General features: G+C 40.4%; 1 protein-coding gene and 2 long non-coding RNA genes across 8 annotated transcripts; 2 read left to right on the top strand and 1 right to left on the bottom strand.

Annotated features, from left to right (window-relative positions):
* The first annotated feature begins 548 nt into the window (after positions 1-548).
* On the top strand, positions 549-14,203 carry LOC139551977 (alpha-N-acetylgalactosaminide alpha-2,6-sialyltransferase 6-like). 4 transcript variants are annotated; one of them, XM_071363305.1, is made up of 8 exons: positions 550-677; positions 1,329-1,408; positions 3,283-3,489; positions 10,702-11,120; positions 11,402-11,509; positions 11,726-11,797; positions 11,912-12,120; positions 13,435-14,203. In XM_071363305.1, the coding sequence occupies exons 2-7, from the start codon at positions 1,385-1,387 to the stop codon at positions 12,096-12,098; spliced, it is 1,017 nt and encodes a 338-aa protein (XP_071219406.1). In that variant the 5' UTR covers positions 550-677; positions 1,329-1,384; the 3' UTR covers positions 12,099-12,120; positions 13,435-14,203. The 4 variants fall into 4 exon arrangements, with proteins under 4 accessions (XP_071219408.1, XP_071219406.1, XP_071219407.1 ...); XM_071363306.1 differs by lacking the exon at positions 13,435-14,203 and having other exon boundaries at positions 11,729-11,797; positions 11,912-12,250; XM_071363304.1 differs by lacking the exon at positions 13,435-14,203 and having other exon boundaries at positions 11,912-12,250.
* On the bottom strand, positions 12,435-17,110 carry LOC139551978 (uncharacterized). The gene is made up of 4 exons (XR_011670354.1): positions 16,519-17,110; positions 16,107-16,268; positions 15,780-15,955; positions 12,435-13,461 (listed from the first exon to the last, which is right to left on the bottom strand). It is a non-coding gene; the product is annotated as an uncharacterized lncRNA (long non-coding RNA).
* A 2,279-nt stretch (positions 17,111-19,389) lies between these two features.
* LOC139551925 (uncharacterized) lies at positions 19,390-22,358 on the top strand. 3 transcript variants are annotated; one of them, XR_011670330.1, is made up of 6 exons: positions 19,390-19,663; positions 20,491-20,523; positions 20,636-20,785; positions 20,880-21,207; positions 21,286-21,396; positions 21,550-22,358. It is a non-coding gene; the product is annotated as an uncharacterized lncRNA (long non-coding RNA). The 3 variants fall into 3 exon arrangements; XR_011670331.1 differs by having other exon boundaries at positions 21,286-21,416; XR_011670329.1 differs by having other exon boundaries at positions 21,286-21,421.
* Positions 22,359-23,683: the final 1,325 nt, after the last annotated feature.

Raw genomic sequence — 23,683 nt, 5'->3', positions numbered from 1 at the left:
TAGTTCCATGCTGGCGGCACAGTGGACTAATTCTATCGATAGAGAAAAGAAGAGCATTGGTTTAAATCTCACTGATGCCATGCCACAATAAACAATGTGTTTGCATGATTAATGCCTACCCAAATTAATTTGTGCTTGGAGTTTAAAGCAGTTAACCTAAACTAAGCTAGCAGTGTTATTAAAAGTCTTACTGAAACATTCTGTGAAAGTTTTAAGGAAGTTATTAAAAAAACTCCATATATCCTTTAAATTTAGTTCAAAACATTCACAACATTTAGAGAATGATCTCATAACGTTATTTAATTACCTCCAATAACCTATAATTTCCATTCTCAGACGTTAATAAAACCTCAGAAGGAAAACTTTCAGGGAACCATAGTAAAACGTTCTCAGAACCTCCCTGCACCTAAAAATTTAGTTCCAAGAACAGGCGGAATTTTCACTTCTGTTCTCAGGATGTTTAAAATCGTTCTGTTTACCAGTCAAAACACGTATGACTTCTTTCCCAGAACCAATAGGAAACCAAAAACGTACGTTCCAACAACTTCCAATGAACAATATGTGCTAGCTGGGGAGCCAGTCCCCTCCTACAATTGTGCAGGATGATGGGGCAAGCGCTGACATATAAAACGTCAATGGTGCACGGACGGATCTCATATGGATAAAACTCTGAGTTGGTAAGCAACCCTCGTTTCCATTACATTTTGTCATTAATCCACTGTTATTGTTGAATGACCGCCATTTTCCGCTATTATGGTTTAAAATAAAGCTATTTATGGTGTCAACACGAATCATCTCTGATGGCTGGCTGCGTGAGCGGTGAGGCAACTGGTTTAGGTCTTTGACGGAAAATTGTCATGTCTCCCATAGTAATAGCTTTATTCTATTCTATTCTATTGGATTGTAGTGTTTAATATGTTTCGATAGGCTCGGATTAACAGTTTTGTCCAAACAGATTTCAGTGCGCTAAAATGAAGTGGGCGCAACAAATATCCCTTTCTATTTAAACCAGGGGTTTTTGATTAACCACTGCACCTGTTCTGTAAAACAGATAGGGCCTAAGCTGATTTATGATATCAGTCGGAATTGCACACTTCTCAAGAATTTGACAACCACAATGTGTTTTTTATTTTCCTTATTTTTTTGCAATGCAATAAGCACAATAGATTATTCTGCCACACAATATATTGCTTTCGTATTATTTCCCATGACAATTGTGACCTAGAACAGGATTAGTGACATGGTATTGAAAATGTAAGCACACGCACATAGCAGCCTATGAAAGATTTAGAGTGTGTATTCACTATGGATCATCTGCCTCTTGACAGGGCTGGTGACCAGAAAAGCACATAACATGTGATGTAGCTCAGCCTGATCTAGAAGCATGGGGCTGAGGCTAGTTGACAAGGTAAGTTAATTCTGAGTATTGATACACCCTCAGTTACTGTTCATAAAGATAATTACAAGGCACCTGAAATGCTTATTTCTAGATTCAATTAACTGTTTTTGTAGAATTTGCTATCAAGTATAATTACTGATGCACTGTCCGTAATAGGCCTATGTTTTGTACAATTTTATAGCATAACATTATGTATGTCACATATGGTGCAAAGATGCTAAATAAACCTGAACTTGAAATATAGTGCATTTGGAAAGTATTCAGACCCCTTTTTCCACATTTTGTTACTTACAGCCTTATTCTAAAATTGATTAAATAAAACATGTTCCTCATCAACCTACACACAATACCCCTTAATGACAAAGCAAAAACTGTTTTTTATACATTTTTACAAATGTATAAAACATATTACATTTCCATAAGAATTCAGACACTTTGCTATGAGACTTGAAATCGAGCTCCGGTGAATCCTGTTTCAGTTGATCATCCTTGAGATGTTCCGATAACTTGATTGGAGTCCACCTGTGGTAAATTTAATTGATTGGACATGATTTGGAAAGGCACACACCTGTCAGTCAACCATGCATGTCAGAGTGAAAACCAAGCCATGGGGTGAAAGGAATTGTCGGTAGAGCTCCGAGACAGGATTGCGTCGAGGCACAGATCTGGGGAAGGGTACCAAGAAGGGTCTGCAGCATTGAACGTCCCCAAGAACACCGTAGCGTCCATTATTCTTAAATGGAAGAAGTTCGGAATCACCAAGACTCTTCCAAGAGCTGGGGGCCCAGCCAAACTGAGCAATCAGGGGAGAAGGGCCTTGGTCAGGGAGGTGACCAAGAACCCAATGGTCACTCTGACAGTGCTACAGAGTACCTATGTGGAGATGGGAGAACCTTCCAGAAGGATAACCGTCTCTGCAGCACTCCACCAATCAGGCCTTTATGGTAGATTGGCCAAACGGAAGCCACTGTTCAGTAAAAGGCACATGACAGCCCTCTTGGAGTTTGCAAAAAGGCACCTAAAGGACTCTCCAACCATGAGAAACAATATTCTCTGGTCTGATGAAACCAAAATCAAACTCTTTGACCTGAATGCCAAGCGTCACATCTGTAGGAAACCTGGCACCATCCCCACGGTGAAGCATGGTGGTGGCAGCATCATGCTGTGGGAATGTTTTTCAGCAGCAGGGAATGGGAGACTAGTCAGTATCAAGGGAAAGATGAACGGAGCAAAGTACAGAGAATTCCTTTTTGAAAACCTGCTCCAGAGTGGTCAGGACCTCAGACTGGGGTGATGCTTCACATTCCAACAGGACAACAACCCTAAGCACACATCCAAGACAATGCAGGACTGGCTTCGGGACAAGTCTCTGAATACCCTTGAATGGCCCAGCCAGAGCCTGGACAGAAGAATGGGACAAACTCCTCAAATACAGGTGTGCCAAGCTTGTAGTGTCATACCCAAGAAGACTCAAGGCTGTAATTGTTGGCGAAGGTGCTTCAACAAAGTACTGAGTAAAGGGTCTGAATACTTATGTAAATGTAATATTTCAGTTAAAATATATTATAGTTTTTTTATAACAATTTAATCAACTTTAGAATAAGGATGTAACATAACAAAATGTGCAAAAAGTCAAGGAGTTGAATGCACTGTAAGTCACCAGTTTGCCCTGCAAATGGGATTTGAACAGCCTTATTTGAACAGTCAGATCGACAACAAAGCACTAACATTGATCTCGGCACCCAGAACCAAATACAGTGTACACGCTGGCCAGTTAATCGATTTGTTACCTTGCTGTAACAGTCTGTCACTAAAGAATAACATACAACACAGCAATAACTATTGATGTATATAATTTACATGTACCCCCTCATCTTTTCCAGCAAGGGCAGCAGAGCCAGAAGATGGTGATCTTCGGAGCCATCTTCCTCCTGATGACCCTCCTCATCCTATATAGCTCCAACAGTGGCAACGACATCAGCCCCTTATACAGTCCCTTCAGGGCGTCCACGCCTCATCACGCCATCAAGGTCACCAACCTCAAGAAATGGGCAGGGAAGGAGGGCTATGTTGCTGTCTATGGAAACAAGGTAACTCACACTCAGGGTTGGAATTACAGAGAAATTCTATGGAACCTCTATTTAATCCTGGAGACCTGGTCAAGAAGGCCACTCTAATATAAAACACATGGGAGCTCAACCAAAAATATATATTTTTTCATCATCTTGTGCTCATAGGGCAGAACAAGTATTTAATCAGAACAGACAGTACACTACAAACAGGTAGTGGAGAGTGGGGTAAATGAGCCGTCTAGGGAAATATGGTATTGTTTCTAACAAAGATATCTACATATTTCAGGATGTTGTGTATCCCTCAAGAATTAATATAAACATTACAGGTATGAGGTAAGTTGAGCTGTGGCACAGGGTAAGTTAAGCCGAAATGTCAGTACTGAATTAAGTATTACCACTACCTTTTTAAACTATGTATATCTTTATTTCCCAGACACAATTTAACACAATCCCAACCACTTTTTTGTCTTTTTAATAGTTTAAAGCATATTTTAACACTGGCTTACCACATAACAAACACTTACTTACACATACTAACTATTTTTTTTTTTGTAACTTCTTTGATATAAGGGGCAGCATTTTCACTTTTGAATTGCGAGCCCATAGTGAACTGCCTCCTACTCTGTCCCAGATGCTAATATATGCATATTATTATTACTATTGGATAGAAAACACTCTGAAGTTTCTAAAACCGTTTGAATGATGTCTGTGAATATAACAGAACTCATATGGCAGGCGAAAACCTGAGAAAAAATCCAAACAGGAAGTGAGATTTCTGATAAGGGTCGATGTTAAAGTCATCGCCTATTCAATTCCCTGTAATATATGGATCTGTTTGCACTTCCTACGCCTTCCACTAGATGTCAACAGTCTGCAGAACGCTGCATGAAGCCTCTAGTGTGATGTGGGGCCGGATGGGAAGTGTTTCAGTCACTGGTCTGGCAGATTGCCAGTTCTTGCACACGCGCTTTCCTCATGATTTTGCCTTGCGTGCCATTACTTATACAGACATGAAGAAATGCTCCGGTTGGAACGTTATTGGATATATATGATAACAACATCCTGAAGATTGATTCTCTACTAAGTTTGACCAGTTTATTCGACTTGTAATATAACTCTTTGAAGTTTTCGTCCGACGTTTGCCTGCATCTGCGCGAACGTTTGGACACGTGTACTACACATGCTAGCAAAATTAGCTAATTGGACATAAGTAATGGACATTATCGAACAAAACAACGATTTATTGTGGAACTAGGATTCCTGGCAGTGCATTCTGATGAACATAATCAAAGGTAAGGGAATATTTATGATGTAATTTCGTATTTCTGTTGACTCCAACATGGCGGAGAAATGTTGTAAAATCTGAGCGCTGTCTCAGATTATTGCATGGTGTGCTTTTTACGTAAAGTTAAAAAAAAATCTGACACAGCGGTTGCATTAAGAACAAGTGTATCTTTAATTCTGTGTAAAACATGTATCTTTCATCAAAGTTTATGATGAGTATTTCTGTTATTTGACGTGGCTCTCTGCAATTACTCTGGATATTTTAGAGGCATTTCTGAACATGGCGCCAATGTAAACCGAGATCTGTGGATATAAATATGCACATTATCGAACAAAACATAAATCTATTGTGTAACATGATGTCCTATGAGTGTCATCTGATGAAGATCATCAAAGGTTAGTGATTAGTTTTATCTCTATTTCTGCTTTTTGATACTACTATCTTTTGCTGGGAAAATGGCTGTGTTTTTCTGTGGCTATGTACTGAGCTAACATAATTGTTTGGTGTGCTTTCCCCGTATATCCTTTTTGAAATCAGACATCTTGGCTGGATTCACAACATGTGTAATTTTAATTTGGTGTCTTTCATGTGTGATTTCATGAAAGATTGATTTTTATAGTAATATATTTGAATTTGGCGCGCTACATTTTTTCTGGATTTTGGTCAAGTGGGACGCTACCGTCCCACCTATCCCAGAGAAGTTTTAACATAGGCACTGTTGTTACCTCATATCTCCGTGATAATGCCTTGCATTACGCCTGGGTAGAAAACACTTCAATTTGCTTAACTTACCCTATGGCCATTGGCTCAACTTACCCTATGGCCATTGGCTCAACTTACCCTATGGCCATTGGCTCAACTTACCCTATGGCCATTGGCTCAACTTACCCTATGGCCATTGGCTCAACTTACCCTATGGCCATTGGCTCAACTTACCCTATGGCCATTGGCTCAACTTACCCTATGGCCATTGGCTCAACTTACCCTATGGCAAACATTTACTATATTAGCCCACAGTTACAAGTCATACTTGAGTAAAAGTAAAGATACCTTAATAGAAAATGACTCAATTGAAAGTCACCCAGTAAAATACTACTAGAGTAAAAGTCTAAAAGTATTTGTTTTTAAATATACTTAAGTATCAAAAGTAAATGTAATTGCTAAAATATCTTAAGGATAAGTGTAAAAGTATAAATCATTTAAAATTGCTTATACTAAGATGTTTTATGTATTTATTGATAGCCAGAGGCACACTCCAATGCTCAGACATAATTTACAAATCAAGTATTTGTGTTTATTGAGTCTGCCAGATCAGAGGAAGTAAGGATGACCATGAACGTTCTCTTGATAAGTGTGTGATTTTTGACCATTTTCCTGTCCTGCTAAGCATTCAAAATGTAACGAGTACTTTTGGGTGTCTAGGAAAATGTAAGGAGTAAAAAGTACATTATTTTCTTTAGGAATGTAGTGATGAAAAAGTAGTAAAATATCAATATCCCCAAAAATTACTAAAGTATTTCTACTTAAGTACTTTACACCACTGCAAGGATGCACTTTCATGCTAGGTTTAGGACCTCATATTGAAGCTTATAGAGACCCCAACTGATGTACAGAACAATCTTAAAATGATCTACTTTAGTTTTTATACAAGCATCATAAAACCTCTAACAAATTCTTTGGACCTAACTTTCACTTTTTCCATGTGATTTTATCCTTCACAGACTCTATGGAATGATGACCTCTTCCTAAATATTTGGTCAAATTATTAATTTTATGTATTGTTTCCTATTAACGAGTGGCTCGATATATCCCTTTAGCTCAACTTACCCACCATAATAATATGGTGGTAATAATCATATTAATGTGCAGGGCACCCTTGTAACAATCAGTATAACATATAAAAGTACACCCACCCACAAGCCTAAACTTTACTATTTGCTTCCCCCAAAGGGTCAACTATTTTTAGGCCACCTCCAAAAGTCTAGTTGTAATTTGAACCATGTTCCCGCTCACACTTGCGGCATCAAGTTGTATCGGTGGATATTTTTTTTTTAACACTGGTTAAATGTAGCTACGTACTGCATGATTCATAGACACAATCATGCACAGCCCAAAAACAAAAAATGCAGGAACATCAAGTCCAAAATGAAGTAAAACTGTTGCACAGTCCATACAACTGTGTTCATATAGCTGTGTATAATTGTGGTGTGCTTGTTTACAGTACATGTGCAGTGTATGTTCATATTTGTGCATGGGTCTTTCATTAAATGTGTCCCTTTTGTGTAGTGTAACTTGGTGGGGGGGAAAAAACGTTCAACTCAACGCACATGTTCAACTTAATAATTAAAATGTTTTCCCATCTCAAGAGATACAATAAAAAAAAGACTAGTAAGTGCCAAATAAAGTAGCAGGGTTGACTTAAAATCAGCTGTAAATCCCTTTGTGACAAGGGAATGGAAGCTTCCCAGCTAGCACATTTGGTTCCTTGGAAGTTGTGGGAACGTTTTTGGTTTTCGGTTGGTTCTGGAAACAAAGCCATACGTTTCCTGACCGGTAAAACAAAACGTTTTTTACACGTTCTGAGAACGCAAGGTCAATTTCAGCTGTTCTGGGAATGTAAATTTTTAGGTTGCAGGGAGGTTTCATTAACGTTTGAGAATGGAAATTACTGGTTGTTTTGAAGGTAATTAATGTATTGAGAACATGTTTCAATAAGACTTTTAACCTCTCTGCGCACAGATCCCTTTAGCGGGATCATTTCCCTAAACAACCGCTGAATTGCAGGGCGCCAAATTCAAAAATATTACTAAAAATATTTATAATCATGCAATCACAAGTGAAATATACCAAAACACAGCTTAGCTTGTTTTTAATCCACCTATCGTGTCAGATTTTGAAAATATGCTTTACAGAGAAAGAAATCCAAGCTTTTGTGAGTGTATCAATCAATGCTACAACAGCTAGCCCCAAATTAGCATGGTCACAAAAGTCAGAAAAGCAATAAAATTAATCGCTTACCTTTGATAATCTTCGGATGTTTGCACTCACGAGACTCCCAGTTACACAATAAATGTTATTTTTGTTCGATAAATATTACTTTTATAACAAGAAAACGGCATTTAGGTTGCGCGTTATGTTCAGAAAACCAAAGCCTCGTTCCGTTCGACAAAAATTCCAAAAAGTATCCGTAATGGTAGTAGAAACATGTCAAATAATTTTTATAATCAATCCTCAGGTTGTTTTTAACAAACATAATCGATAATATTTCAACCGGACCGTAACCTATTCAATAAGAAAGAAAAGGAAAATGGAGAGCTCCCCTCTCGCGCACAGGAACTATTCAGAGGACACCTGACTACTTTTGAAAAATCTCGTACATTTTTCTAAATAAAAGCCTGAAACTATGTCTAAAGCCTGGTCACAGCCTGAGGAAGCCATTGGAAAAGGAATCTGGTTGATACCCCTTTAAATGGAAGAAAGACTGGTCAGGAAACACAGATTTTTAAAAAAGAATATCACTTCCGGGTTAGATTTTCTCAGGTTTTCGCCTGCAGAATCAGTTTTGTTATACTCACAGACAATATTTTGACAGTTTTGGAAACTTTGGAGCTTTCTATCCTAATCTGTAAATTATATGCATATTCTACGATCTGGACCTGAGAAATAGTCCGTTTACCTTGGGAACGTTATTTAAAAAAAAACAAGATAGATTGAGAGTTTTGTTGAAGCTGAGATTGGAATGTAGGATTTTAAGTAACATTCTTAGAATGTTCTTTGAACGTTACCAATGTTTTTATGGAAGTTTCTCAGAACATGACATTAAATAGAACCATGAGAAAATGCTATGCTGAAGTACTGAAATTCCCACCTACAGTGCATTCGGGAAGTATTCAGGCCCCTTAACATTTTCAATATTTTGTTACGTTACAGCCCTATTCTAAATTGTATTACATCATTTTTTTCTCATCAATCGACAAAGTACCCAAAAAATTGAAATATCTACTTTACTTAAGTGTTCAGACCCTTTACTCAGTACTTTGTTGAAGCACCTTTGGCAGCGATTACAACCTCAAGGCTTCTTGGGTATGATGCTACAAGCTTGTCACCTGTATTTGGGGAGTTCCTCCCATTCTCTGCAAATCCTCTCAAGCTCTGTCAGGTTGGATGGGGAGCATCACTACACAGCTATTTTCAGGTCTCTCCAGAGATGTTCAATCGGGTTCAAGTCCGGGCTCTGGCTGGGCCACTCAAGGACATTGAGACTTGTCCCAAAGCCACTCCTCCGTTGTCTTGGCTGTGTGCTTAGGGTTGTTGTCCTGTTGGAAGGTGAGCCTTCGCCCAAGTCTGAGGTCCTGAGCGCTCTGGAGAAGGTTTCATCAAGGATTTCTCTGTACTTTGCGCCGTTCACCTTTCTCTTGATCCTGACTAATCTCCCAGTCCCTATCGCTGAAAAACATCCCCACAGCATGATGCTGCCACCAACATGCTTCACCGTAGAGATGGTGCCAGATTTTCTCCAGACGTGACGCTTGGCATTCAGGCCAAAGAGTTCAATCTTAGTTTCATCAGACCAAAGAATCTTGTTTCTCATGATCTGATAGTCCTTTAGGTGCCTTTTGGCAAACTCCAAGAGGGCTGTCATGTGCGTTTTTAAGAGTGGCTTCCATCTTGCCAGTCTACCATAAAGGCCTGATTGGTGGAGTGCTGCAGAGATGGTTGTCCTTCTGGAAGATTCTCCCATCTCCACAGAGGTACTCTGGAGCTCTGTCAGTGACCATCAAGTTCTTGGTCACCTCCCTGACCAAGGCCCTTCTCCCCTGATTGCTCAGTTTGGCTGGGTGGCCAGCTCTTGGAAGAGTCTTGGTGGTTCCAAATTTCTTCCATTTAAGAATGATGGAGGCCACCGTGTTCTTGGACTTTCAATGCTCCAGACATTGTTTGGTATCCTTCCCCAGAGCTGTGCCTACACACAATCCTGTCTCAGAGCTACAGACAATTCCTTGAACCTCATGGCTTGGTTTTTGCTCTGACATGCACTGTGGGTCCTTTTTATATAGACAGGTGTGTGTCTTTACAAATCATGTCCAATTAACTGAATTTACCACAGGTGGACTCCAAGTTGTAGAAACATCTCAAGGATGATCAATGGAAACAGGATATACCTGAGCCCAAATTTCGTGTCTCATAGCAAAAGGTCTGAATACTTATGTAAATAAGGTATGTGTTTTTTATTTTCTAAATTTGAAACAAATTCTAAACCTGTTTTTTACTTTGTCATTATGGGGTATTGTGTGTAGATTGATGAGGATAAATGTTTTATTTGATCAATTTTAGAATAAGGCTGTAACAAAATTTTCAAAAAGTCAAGGGGTTTGAATACTTTCTGAATGCACTGTAAGAAAAATATGGTTCTCAGAACATCTAGGCTAGCTAGGTTGTTGTGTGCAACAGGGAGGAGCAACTGAATGTCTATCTATGGATTTCTTAGAGCTTGTGAGGGGCAACTGTCTGTCTATGGGTAAAAGGGTTGACGTGTTATGCTTGACCCACTTAATTTTACACCACAAAACACAAGTAGAAACAGCTCACCTGCTTTTGAACTATGATTTGACTATTAGATGTTAAATGTTTAATTTGAAAATCTTTTAAAAAACATATATTCAAATGAGAGTTTTTGGGGTTACGTGGGTTAAAATCTTCCCGAGAAATCAGAGTGCACAGAGGGACATACATTTTGGCAAGTCATTATTCATATAAAAATCAGATGTATTGCATGTTGCATGTGGTCTATATTAAAGGGCACTTCATTTAATATAGCAGGCTTTTAAAATCCACTTAAATATCAAATGGATAAACGGGGACTCATTTCATGGAATGACCCGCATGAGAGAAAGAGAATTATATACTGTATATATTTTCTGACATTTCTCCATTCCCCTCTCCAGAATATGACCCTGCACTGCCACCACTGTGCTCTGGTGACCAGCTCCAGCCACGTACTGGGCAGCGGGGCCGGACCGGAAATCGACCGCACCCAGTGTGTGATCCGTATGAATGACGCCCCCACCACAGGGTTCGAGCGTGACGTGGGCAACCGGACCACTCTCAGAGTGGTGGCCCACTCCAGCGTGTTCAGGGTGGTCAGGCGGCCCACCGAGTTTCTCAACCACACGGATCATAAAGCAAACTCTGCGGTCATATTCTGGGGACCGCCCACCAAGATTGGTAGAGAAGCTAAAGGAACGCTGTACCGTCTGATCCAGAGAGTGAGCATGACCTACAGTAACCTGTCCAGCTTCACAATCACGCCCAGCAAGATGCATAAGTTTGATACACTCTTTCAGAAAGAGACTGGGCGAGACAGGTGGGTAAAAGGGATGAAGGTGGGAATGAGGATAGAACAATGGGGATAATGCAAAATTAATTCAGTTTCATGAAATTTCAATTCAATATGGAATTCAGCTTCAATTCATGAATACAAATTATAATTGAATTCTAATTACATTTCTTAATGATGATGATCACAACATGAGGATTTTCCTGGCATCTAATGATAGAAATGCCCCTATCAAGAAATACAAAAGCTTTCTTCTTAATAATTATTTTTTTCTCACTAACATTTTATCCTACGGTTTCCTTCCAAAGAGCGAAGTCTCAGTCCTGGTTGAGCACTGGCTGGTTCACCATGGTGATCGCCATAGAGATGTGTGACAATATTAAAGTGTACGGGATGGTTCCACCCAGTCACTGTGGGTGAGTATGAACAAGGCTAAACATAACGATAAATCACTAATAGCAATCTATCAATCACTTAAATCAAACTATTACATTGTGTAATCCTAAATGTGTTCAGTGAGCAAATGGTTCATCTATAATACTCATTATTATGAAACCATTGTCTGCAATTGACAGGATTGCTTTCATATACACAATGTAATATTATGTATTATGATTGTGTTTCTATGAAAGAAGCATGACGAAGACTTTTGGGTCGAAACGTTGCACTGTAAAACAGCGAGGGGAGCATTCGACAGTGTGCGGGTATTTATCTTTCTTGTTTACAAAGGAGCCATAGAGTTATTGCTACCCAATATGTATGCTGATTGTCTTGGAGCACATTGTCAATGCAATCATTTGTAACGCCCCTTCTCCTAGAAAAAAGCCCCAGCCCAAGAAGATGCCCTACCACTACTACAAGCCCAGGGGCCCAGAAGAGTGTGTCACCTACCTGCAGAACGAGAAGGGCCGAAAGGGGCCCCACCATCGGTTCATCACGGAGAAACAGGTGTTTGCACACTGGGCCAAGCAGTATAATATCACCTTCACTCACCCCACATGGTGAGATGACTGGTTCCTCTCACAAGGTATGCCCCCTTCTCTGAATGGTAGTAATTGTTCTTGGGAATTACTGTAGCCCTGTGATGACTAAGTATTTATTTCACATATGAAGCTGTGAGCTTGGTTTGTAACCAGTAATATAAATTAGAAATGTGTTTTTTATTTTACAAAGCTAGCTACAAAAAAGTGTCAAATCTAAGTTTTACAGGAGTTAATAGTGTTTTTCTGTGTACAGTAGAAAATGAAATTCCACACTCTTGCTGTACACAGAAAACAACTATAACTCCTGGAAACTTTTGATTTTATGCTTTTTTTATAGCTAGCTTTGTAAAATAAAAAACACATTTCTAATTATAGGGCAACTGATGTTTATTGTAAATAGAAACGACAACAAAAATATTTTTACATGTTTCTAATGTTTGTTTAAAAAAAGTCCTCAAAAGCAAATGTTATAATACAATATAATATCAACTTTCTCATACTGAGGGGAGATTGTATTATCCAAGACGTTAAAGGAATTCATTTCAGAGACATATGCTTATAGACAGTATGGCTCAAATTAGGTGACATGTTTGTTGCATTACGTTATCCAATCAAACCTTGTGTGGCTTTCACTTAACACAGTAAAAATGCCAACATCAGAACACTTTAAGCTTACATTTATAGCACTGTAGGTTGGCTCGTGCCAACCCAATGGAATCATAACATGCCTGTTGAATGTAGGGGTGTGTGAGGTTCAGGCATTCACACAACTGTGCTGTACTGGATGCAGAGTTCATTTTATCCTGTCAAACCATGACACAGACAAACATTGTCTCGTCATCTTTGACCCTTTACCTCTGTGACATCCCGAGGCATGCAGCTGTTAGAGTTTGAACGATCCAAAAGAATGTATTGCGTTATTTGTTAGCATTGTGCAGATTGACTTGTTATTCTTCATGAATGTTCTGTAATGTGTGTCTTGAGAACAAATAACATTTGAAAAAAGATGCATGTACATGACGTTTACATTTGCATGGAATCCTATACACAGAGGATAGTAGAAACATAAGACAAAAGGGTAACAGTGGATATAGACGGAACACACCTACTGACCAGATACAAAAGACAAGGAGTACCACCAAGAATATCTCATGATTCTTCACTTGTGCTGTGATCTTCTATCCTTGAATAAAAAATGCTGATGGCACAGAATGTCCATTCATTTGATCCCAGAAGTATATAAAAGGTGTGAATTATTAGTCATTTTGACTTCCTTTCAGTGATGGTTTGTCAGTGGCCACTTCCTGTTACGAACCGTTGGCCTTGTCTGGAAATGTGGCTGCGATTTTCTTCCTCAGGTTGGACATCGAGATCAAGATGACCTCCTGTGGAAAAGACCACCGGGTGGATCAGAGAAACAGAATAAAGAAAGGTCAGGCTGAATTCCCAGCTGATATAATGAAAGATAACAGGCCCCGAGTTTTTCCTTACCATGTATAGAAACCAGTGGAGGCTGGTGACTTGAAAGAGTGAGGAAGGATGGAAGAACCACGGTATAGGCTCGAACCGAACAACAAAGCGCATTTGAAAAATCATCAAAGACAAATTATTTTAACCGGAAATGTTTATTAAAGACATTTATAGTAAAAAAATTATGGGGAATGGGAATGAGAGAGCTACTTTGTCACACCCTGGCCTTAGTATTCTTTGTTTTCTTAATTATTTTAGTTAGGTCAGGGTGTGACATGGGGAATGTATGTGTTGTTTGTAGTGTCTAGGGTGGTTGTAAGGTTTAGGGGGTTTATTAGAGTAGTTGGGTTTATGTTTAGTATAGTAGTCTAGCTGTGTCTATGGTTGAGTGTAGGTATCTAGGAAAGTCTATGGTTGCCTGAATTGGGTCTCAATTAGAGACAGCTGGTTATTGTTGTCTCTGATTGGGAGCCATATTTAAGGCAACCATAGGCTTTAGCTGTTTGTGGGGAATTGTCTATGTTGAACGTAAGTAGTTTGTGTGTGCACTTGCGTTTGTAGCTTCACGGTCGTTTGTTGTTTTTGTATAGTTTGTATAAGTGTTTCGTTTCATGTTCATCTTCGTCGTTATAATAAAAGAAGATGGCTTATTTTCCACATGCTGCGTTTTGGTCCGTCTCTCCTCCACACGATCGTGACAGAATTCCCCACCAACATGGGACCAAGCAGTAAATCAAGGCAGAGTGGCTGGAAGCCCGAGAGGCTCCCCCAAAGATTTCTTGGGGGAGGGCACACGGGGAGTGTGGCTGGGTCAAGTGGGAGAATTGAGCCAGTTCCCCGTGCTTACCATCAGGAGCAGTTGGCTAAACGAAGGTATGAGTCGGAGAATGTGGAGGAGTTATTGGACAGATTGGAGGAAAGTGAAAGGATGGGAGATTATGAGACATTTGAGGAGTTGTTGGTGTTATTGGAGGAGAGCGAAGAGAGAGATGTTGATATGGGGGAGCATACAACCAGGTAAGGTTGGGAAGCCTCCTGTGCGTCTCCTGAGCCCTGTACGCACTGTTCTTTCTCCCCGCACTCTTCCTGAGGTGCGTGCCCTCAGCCTGGTACCACCAGTACCGGTACCACGCACCAGGCCTATAGTGCGCCTCGAGAGTCCAGTGTGCCCTGTTCCTCCTCCACGTACTAGCCCTATGGTGCATGTCTCCAGTCCGGTACCACGCACCAAGCTTCCTGTGTGTTACCAGAGTCCTGTGCGTCCTGTTGCTGCTCCCCGCACTAGCCCTGAGATGTGTGTCCCCAGCCCGGTACCACCAGTTCCGGCACCACGCACCAGGCCTAAAGGGCGCCTCATCCGGCCAGAGCCATCCGTCTCCCCAGCGCCATCTGAGCCATCCGTCTCCCCAGCGCCATCTGAGCCATCCGTCTCCCCAGCGCCATCTGAGCCATCCGTCTCCCCAGCGCCATCTGAGCCATCCGTCTCCCCAGCGCCATCTGAGCCATCCGTCTCCCCAGCGCCATCTGAGCCATCCGTCTCCCCAGCGCCATCTGAGCCATCCGTCTCCCCAGCGCCATCTGAGCCATCCGTCTCCCCAGCGCCATCTGAGCCATCCGTCTCCCCAGCGCCATCTGAGCCATCCGTCTCCCCAGCGCCATCTGAGCCATCCGTCTCCCCAGCGCCGTCTGAGCCATCCGTCTCCCCAGCGCCGTCTGAGCCATCCGTCTGCCCAGCGCCGTCTGAGCCATCCGTCTGTCCCGAGCCATTAGAGCCGCCCGTCTGTCCCGAGCAGTCAGAGCCGATAGTCAGTCAGGAGCCGCTAGAGCCATTCGTCAGACAGGATCTGCCAGAGCCGCCAACCAGAGAGGATCTGCCAGAGCCGCCAACCAGACAGGATCTGCCAGAGCCGCCAACCAGACAGGATCTGCCAGAGCCGCCAACCAGACAGGATCTGCCAGAGCCGCCAACCAGACAGGATCTGCCAGAGCCGCCAACCAGACAGGATCTGCCAGAGCCGCCAACCAGACAGGATCTGCCAGAGCCGCCAACCAGACAGGATCTGCCAGAGCCGCCAACCAGACAGGATCTTCACGGTCGTTTGTTGTTTTTGTATAGTTTGTATAAGTGTTTCGTTTCATGTTCATCTTCGTCGTTATAATAAAAGAAGATGGCTTATTTTCCACATGCTGCGTTTTGGTCCGTCTCTCCTCCACACGATCGTGACATACTTACACTGTTGGGAAGGGCAGAAGTGATTGTATGAGGCATGAGTAGGTGTTTGGAGGCTTGACTTCAGTGCAGGACAGGCTTGAGGTGTTCAGAGACTTCAGTGCAGAAAAAAGTTAATCATGGATGGATGATGTTGGAGAAGAACCCAACTCCTCCACTAAGGGCAGGACAGGATTTGACTGGGAAGACAAAAAAAACACACAGTTAGACAAAAGAACAAAGAATGAGTTAGTCCAAGCAAGGAGTAAAATCACATTGATGTGTAATAATGTGATCGTGTATGTGATTGACTCTTCATAGTAATGAAAGAAAATGTATAGGGGTACTCACAGTACTTGGGGAGGAAACATTCATTGTGCCAGTGGATAAAATGGTTCTTCAGAGGGGCACAGGGCTGTCCTGTCTTTTTATTTAACTAGGAAAGTCCGTTAAGAACAACTTCTCTAGGGTACGTGAGACGGTAGCGTCCCACCTCTTCAACAGCCAGTGAAACTGCAGGGCGCCAAATTCAAATACAGAAATACTCATTATAAAAATTCTGAAAACAAAACATTTTACATAGGTTTAAAGATTAACTTCTTGTGAATCCAACCAAGGTGTCAGATTTTAAAAATGCTTTACGGCGAAAGCATACCTTACGACTATTTGAGAACATAGCCCAGCAGACAAATCATTACAAACAGTAACCAGCCAAGTAGAAGAGTTACACAAGTCAGAAATAGAGATAAAATTAATCCCTTACCTTTGATCTTCATATGGTTGCACTCAGCAGACATTCATTTACTCAATAAATGTTCCTTTTGTTCGATAAAGTCTCTTTATATCCAAAAACCTCTGTTTTGTTTGTGCGTTTCCTTCAGTAATCCACAGGCTCAAACAGTCAAAACAGGCAGAAAAAAATCCAAATTGTATCCGTAAAGTTCATAGAAACATGTCAAACGATGTTTATATTCCATCCTCAGGTTGTTTTTAGCCTAAATAATCGATAATATTTAAACCGGACAATAACGTCGTCAATATAAAAGGTAAACAAGAAAGGTACTCTCTCGGTCGTGCGCATGAAAAAGCTCTGTGACACTTTAGGGTCCACTCATTCCGACTGCTCTTACTTCCTAATTTTTCAGAATACAAGCCTGAAACTATTTCTAAAGATTGTTGACATCTAGTGGAAGGCATAGGAACTGCAATTTGAGTCCTAAGTCAATGGATACTGTAATGGCATTGAATAGAAAACTACAAAACCCCCAAAAAACTACTTCCTGAATGGATTTTTCTCAGGTTTTCGCCTGCCAAATCAGTTCTGTTATACTCACAGACACTATTTTAACAGTTTTGGAAACTTTAGAGTGTTTTCTATCCAGATCTACCAGTTATGTGCATATCATATCTTCTGGGCCCGAGTAGCAGGCAGTTTAATTTGGGCATGCTTTTCATCCAAAATTCCGAATGCTGCCCCCTACCCTAGTTAAGAACAAATTCTTATTTACAATGACGGCCTACAAAAAGGCAAAAGGCCAGGGATTAAAATAAAAAAATTTAAACAATATAAATATAGGACAAAACACACATCACAACAAGAGAGACAACACTACATAAAGAGATACCTAAGACAACCTAGCAAGGCAGCAACACATGGCAACACAACATGGTAGCAGCACAAAACATGGTACAAACATTATTTGGCACAGACAACAGCACAAAGGGCAAAAGGGTAGAGACAATACATCACACAAAGCAGCCACAATGAGGTTTGAGAAGGAAGGGAAGTGAGACTACCACTCCCTGGAAAATATGTTGTATTCAATTAACTAGGTAGGCCAGACCCAGCTGCTATAGAGAGCATTAGTAATGGCACAAACTCTGCCATGGTTCGTTGGACAAATCCTATGGGGAAATTGTTTTTAGATCAACACTGAAAACAAGGTCTGTGGTAAACGCAGGCTTAAACCTTGTTTTTCACAGAATTTAAGAATTTGTAATTAAATTAAAAGCAAATGCTATAATGGTCATGTTAACTGACCTCAGGAAATGTATAATCTCCTAAAAGCCAATTTATGCTAGACCGAAAATGTGGTCAGAGCCATATGGATGGTGTGAAGCAGGCGAAGACCAGTACTAAACAGCATGCAATACTAACTATACAATGTGTTTTTTTTCTCCTGTTAATCACCAACATTCTAATGTACGTAAATGCAGTCCTGGATTAGGCTCAATCTGTGTCCGGGAAACTAGCCCCAAAAGAAAAGTAATTTCATCTCAATAACCAATATTGTATAAGTTTCTTTTGAGGTAGTGCAATAAGAGCAAACGCTGAATTACCTTGTAGTGGTCCGAGCTCTTCAGAGGTGCACAGAGCTGTTTAGTACTCCAGAGGGGCACAGAGCTGTCCTGTTCTTCAGAGGAGCACAGAGCTGTCCTGTTCTTCAGAGGGGCACAGAGCTGTACTGTTCTTCAGAGGGGCACAGAGCTGTCCTGTTCTTCAGAGGGGCACAGAGCTGTCCTGTTCTTCAGAGGGGCACAGAGCTGTGCTGTTCTTCAGAGGGGCACAGAGCTGTCCTGTTCTTCAGAGGGGCACAGAGCTGTCCTGTTCTTCAGAGGGGCACAGAGCTGTCCTGTTCTTCAGAGGGGCACAGGGCTGTCCTGTTCTTCAGAGGGGCACAGGGCTGTCCTGTTCTTCAGAGGGGCACAGGGCTGTCCTGTTCTTCAGAGGGCACAGAGCTATATTGTTCTTCAGAGGGCCATGGGGGGGAGAGAGAGAATACAGTATTCGGCATGTATTAAAAAGTGATTGATGACGTATTTTATGTGTCACGTGGTTATGCCCATATATGTTCTGTCTCTGTCTGTCTGCCTGTCTGCCTGTCTGCCTGCCTGCCTGCCTGCCTGCCTGCCTGCCTGCCTGCCAGCCAGCCAGCCAGCCAGCCAGCCAGCCAGCCAGCCAACCAACCAACCAACCAACCAATGTTTTTTTCTCATCAATTCAGGAGTAGGGGGCTATATGTACATGAGGATACCCAAACAACAGTTGTTTTTTCCCTGAGCATCTCATTTACCTTCAAGAGGCTGAAATATCTGGCTCTCTATGTCACTGTGTGTCCCGGTGTCAGGTTACGAGCTGGGTTTACACACACAGAGAGAATCTTGAAAATAATCAAAAAGCCTTATTTTATATGAATACAGTCTTTCCTACAACAGACAATTATAAATATAAACATTTAATGGGTTTTAAAGTGTATTACTGTGTGGTAATAATATATGTTGTATACATTTTGGGGGGGGTAAAAAAACTTTCTGGCATAGTTAAATATTGCATAGTAAAATTGTTAAAATAATTATAACATGTTTAAAAGGTCTGTATTAAAGATTTAGAATTAAATAAAGGGTTTTAAAATTGTATCTTACCTTTAATGAATGGAATCTCTATGGCTCTCTCTCTCTCTCTCTCTCTCTCTCGCTCTCTCTCTCTCTCTGTATCTGTCTGTCTCGGTTTCTCAACACAAGAGAAAGGATTCTGGGAAAGATGGGCGTGTGTGTGTTTGAACCAATGTTTTTTTCTCATCAATTCAGCAGTAGGGGGCTATATGTACTGTATATAAGGATACCCAAACAACAGGTGTTTTTTCTCTGGGTGGGGATCAACAAAAAGTTTTACACCCCAGGAGAGCACCTCACAAATGTTTGAAAAACAGTTGTGAGGTGCTCTCCATGGGGTGGCTGTCGCAGTCAATCACGCCGTCCTCTTAAACATAGAAGATACCTATCCACACCGACCTATAAAAGTTAATTCCTACAATGTCTCAGTTAGGACACAGTAGCGTGGCTGCTCTGAAAAGACATAGACAGTAAGAGGCTCCTGCAATCCTTTAAACATATGGAGAATTTTGAAGGTGAGTTGAAATTACAATCTAAAGAATGCCTTTTTTATATATCTAACTATGCATGTTAATATGTATATATTGTATATTATAAAAGTTATGTTTTTTAACAAGGTATATATATATATTATATTTATATATTGAATGAGAGGAGGGGTTATTGTTAAATGCTTTATTTATTTATGTATTTATTTGTTAAAAGAGAATGGACTAGGGGCCTACACAGGTATTTACCCCAAAATGTTGTGGATAAAATCATATATATCTGACTGCTAAACAGCAATCACTAACTCAGAGAGGCTGCTGTATACATTGAGACCCAATCACGGTGCATGTCTGGACACTGTAATGAATGGATCACTAGTCACTTTAAACAATGCCCCTTTAAATAATGTCACTATAATAATGGTTACATATCTTACATTAAGCATATCACATGTATATTGCATTTTATACCCTCTACTGGATCATGCCTTTGCAGCGATGCCGTCGTTCATCCATATATTTATATGTACATATTGTCATTCACCCTTTTTTTACATTTGTGTGTGTATTAGGTGGTTGGTGGGGGCTTGTTAGATTAGTTGTTAGATGTGTGTGTAGTAGGTATTTGTCGGGAATTGTTAGATATTACATGTTAGATATTACTGCACTGTTGAAACTAGAAGCACAAGCATTTCGCTACATATGCATTAACATCTGCTAACTCTGTATGTGACAAATAAAACAAGATTAGAATTGTTCTGAAAAATGAAAAACATGCAAACCATAGCCTCTCTCTCTCTCTCTAATAAGGTTTCTTCAAATATTTAACAGTAGTTATATATATGGTTTTGCAGATATTTTAAAAGTGGATGACATCCAATTTTCAGGTAATTCATATTATTACTAAATGTTGTTTTTATGTCAATTGTATGTATTTTTTTAAGTAAACATGTATATATTTTGTATAAATGTATTTCTATATTATTTAAACGTCTATAGGATACCCTACATTTACCCAGCTGTTACCTGCAATAATTGATTTGGATCATCAACCATCAGAAGTTATAGTTATAGAAGACGATGATTTTGAGGAACAACCGACCAACAGTGTATCTTTACTCGGTCCTACGCCCTGAAGATGATTTAGGTGTAAGTCAAAAAATAAAATGCGTAATAAGCTTTATACATTAAGCATTAAACAAATTGTGTACACTATTTTAAAAACCTAATCTTGTGTTTACAGCTGACAGCCCCCAGACAAGAATACCAGAGGCATTATGGGCTCTACCATTGAATGACTTTGAGGGTAATGAAAACGACAATATTCTACTGTTCTGTACGGCCGGCTTTGCCAAACTCAAAACAGCCCAAGAATCAAAGATTTAGCACACATATACACACCTCCAAGAAGCTCCAGCCCTTCAGTATATAATCCTGCGCCTACACCATATCCTAGTCCTGCACGGTTCCACAGAACAGCAGTTCAAATACACAGAACTGCATCACCTCTGCCCGGGAAGGCCGACTGGTCTGAAACGATTGGATTCAAGAGCATGCTCTCTATGGATATGGTATGAACAGTTTTTATTAGTTAGACATTTTTTGAAAGAATATGTTAAAACTATTTCAAATAATGTTATTTTTTTCAGACTCCAACGATACCTATACGAATCTTGCAGAGTCTATACATCAAGAGGACATCAAACGCATCATCAAGAATTCTTCAGAAAAACAGGCATCAAACAACCAAAGGCCTAACAGTGAGAAACAGAAACAGGGAGTTAGGTGATGTGTTAATATATTTTAAATGTACGGTTTAAAAAAACATTTTCTCTTTTAGTACTTTTATTGGTTATCTAATATAATGTATATTTTATTTCTAATACACTATTTTGTATGTATTTTTCTTTCAGACTCCTCCCAGGCCTATACAAACATAGAAGACCCAATACACCAAGAGGAAGAGGAGGAAGAGGATGCTGATGACATACAGAGTAAAACATCTAAACCGGTTGATACATTCAATTCTGTTAATGTCAAGGATGATTGATGTTGCTGATGAAGGGTTGAGCTATGATGAGGATGGCGTGTTGATGTATGATGCGGCTAAACAGCTTGATACAATCAATTCTGAGGTAGAGCCAATACTCATTGAAGATAGCATCAATGAGGACACTGATCCTGAAATAGAACTTCAAGATAGGTTTCTCACAGCCTTTTACAGGGCTCTAAAAGCCAGAGAGGTCAAGCTACACACACGTATGGTTGCTTTACTAAGACGTCAGTACAGCCAAGATCTATCCTTCTGGCATAAAACCATGCCACGCTTGTTAAGCATCGATCTGATTAAAAAACGCCCAAACAAACGATAAAAGCCATATGTAACATGGATACTTCTAGAATACCACCAGAACTGATCTCCGTAATTAACCAAATTAACGAGAGAGGTCCAACCCCCCCACATCAGCCCTCATCTCCTATAATCATTACACATGAACACCCATTATCACAGGTGAACTTATATCCTTAATTAACCAAGTGAATGAGAGCACACCGTCTTCAGCCCCCAACACACACACACCTCCTATAACTCCTATACATGATGACGATGAGCAACCACATGATGATTTTGAGGAATTTGAAAATGGTGTAATAAATCAGAGGGGGGACGGTATTGATAGAAGTGTCCGTGTTGTGTACCTCAATAAATGTAACAATACAGCGATTCGTCAGTTTTTTTTAATTCACATGTATCAATCAGAGCCATGATTATGCAGTTTTTCATGTGATGATTTTGGATACTCTAGGAGAACTTTTAGATATGGCTACAGATTTTGCCGAACCTCGTGATGTCTAACAGCTTGAAATATGTGGCGATAGTATGCAAAACACAGTATCTCTTGTTTTACCCAACGGCGAAGCAGATCTTGAACAATTTATAGCCCTGCTGTCTTGTTCAATCTAATTTATCCATCATAGCTGATAGTACCTTAGAACTTTTTGTACAAATAGTCTGCCAACCCCCTAGGCAGAGGGGGTCAAAGAAGGAAAATTGATAGTCTCATGCAATCCGAAATCATTTTTAAAAAGCAGGCCTATCTCATAAACGTTAACAATCCTGGTAATCAGTTATGCTTTGCAATAGGCCTATCACATTTACTCAACCTTGGATGTACTGATCTAGAAGCTTTACAAAAGGCTAGTGAGCTCCAAAAGGCTGTAGGTCTAGGTATACAGGAGGATGTGGCTTTCTCTGACATAGTAAAATTAGAACATTTGCTGAACATCGAGATTGTGGTTTTGTACCATATTAGAGCTAATTCAGCTCTCATGAAATTCCAGAACAACCCTCAATCTCATCCTCATATTCTGTACTTTTATGTGAAAAACAACTATTTTTATGGTATTACCAACATCAGAGCTTTCTTAGGAGCACAATATGTGTGTCCATCATGTCATTCAGGCTACAGCCAACAGGGGGGCACTCTTGTCGTTATAACTGTTCAGTGTGTCAAGATGAAAAATGTCGATGCAGCCCTTACACCTAACACCCTGTGAGGATTGTCATCATACATGTCGTTCTGCCTACTGTTACGAAAAACACAACATTGAAACATGGCAAGGCATGTAAATCTGTAAACAGTTGTGACATTAACAAGAAATGTCCAAAATGCCATTACAATTACAACCTTTAAATAGACAACCCCCAAACTCATGTATGTGGTATCATACGCTGCCCAATCTGTAAAGGGCTTCGAAAAGCAGAGACACTGAAGTGATTCAAGAAGTGGAACATGAGTTCTATTTTCAGCCCTTGGCTGAAGATGAACATTAAGAGAAATATATGTTTTATGACTTTGAGAGTAATCAGGAATCAGGGATTAATTTGCCTATTTTTGTATCTACCATGACTTTCAAGGGTGAAAAGTGGTCGGGGCAGAGGGACCCAATTGTGCACTACTCTTTCACTACTCTTTCTATGATTCCTATCTTCTTTTGAACCCCTGGATACAACAAGGCGTTGCACCCAGGGTCATAGTCCAATGT

The sequence above is a fragment of the Salvelinus alpinus genome, chromosome 24 (genome assembly GCF_045679555.1).
Source record: "Salvelinus alpinus chromosome 24, SLU_Salpinus.1, whole genome shotgun sequence".
Taxonomy (NCBI): domain Eukaryota; kingdom Metazoa; phylum Chordata; class Actinopteri; order Salmoniformes; family Salmonidae; genus Salvelinus; species Salvelinus alpinus.
Note: the sequence above shows the minus strand (reverse complement) of the source record. Positions and strands in the feature narration are given on the sequence as shown.

Bases quoted from the DNA above. Each gene is read 5' to 3' on its own strand.
- LOC139551977 (XM_071363305.1), top strand. From the start codon at position 1,385: ATGGGGCTGAGGCTAGTTGACAAG. The intron at 1,409-3,282 runs GTAAGTTAATTC...CATCTTTTCCAG, and splicing joins GGCTGAGGCTAGTTGACAAG to CAAGGGCAGCAGAGCCAGAA. The intron at 3,490-10,701 runs GTAACTCACACT...TCCCCTCTCCAG, and splicing joins TTGCTGTCTATGGAAACAAG to AATATGACCCTGCACTGCCA.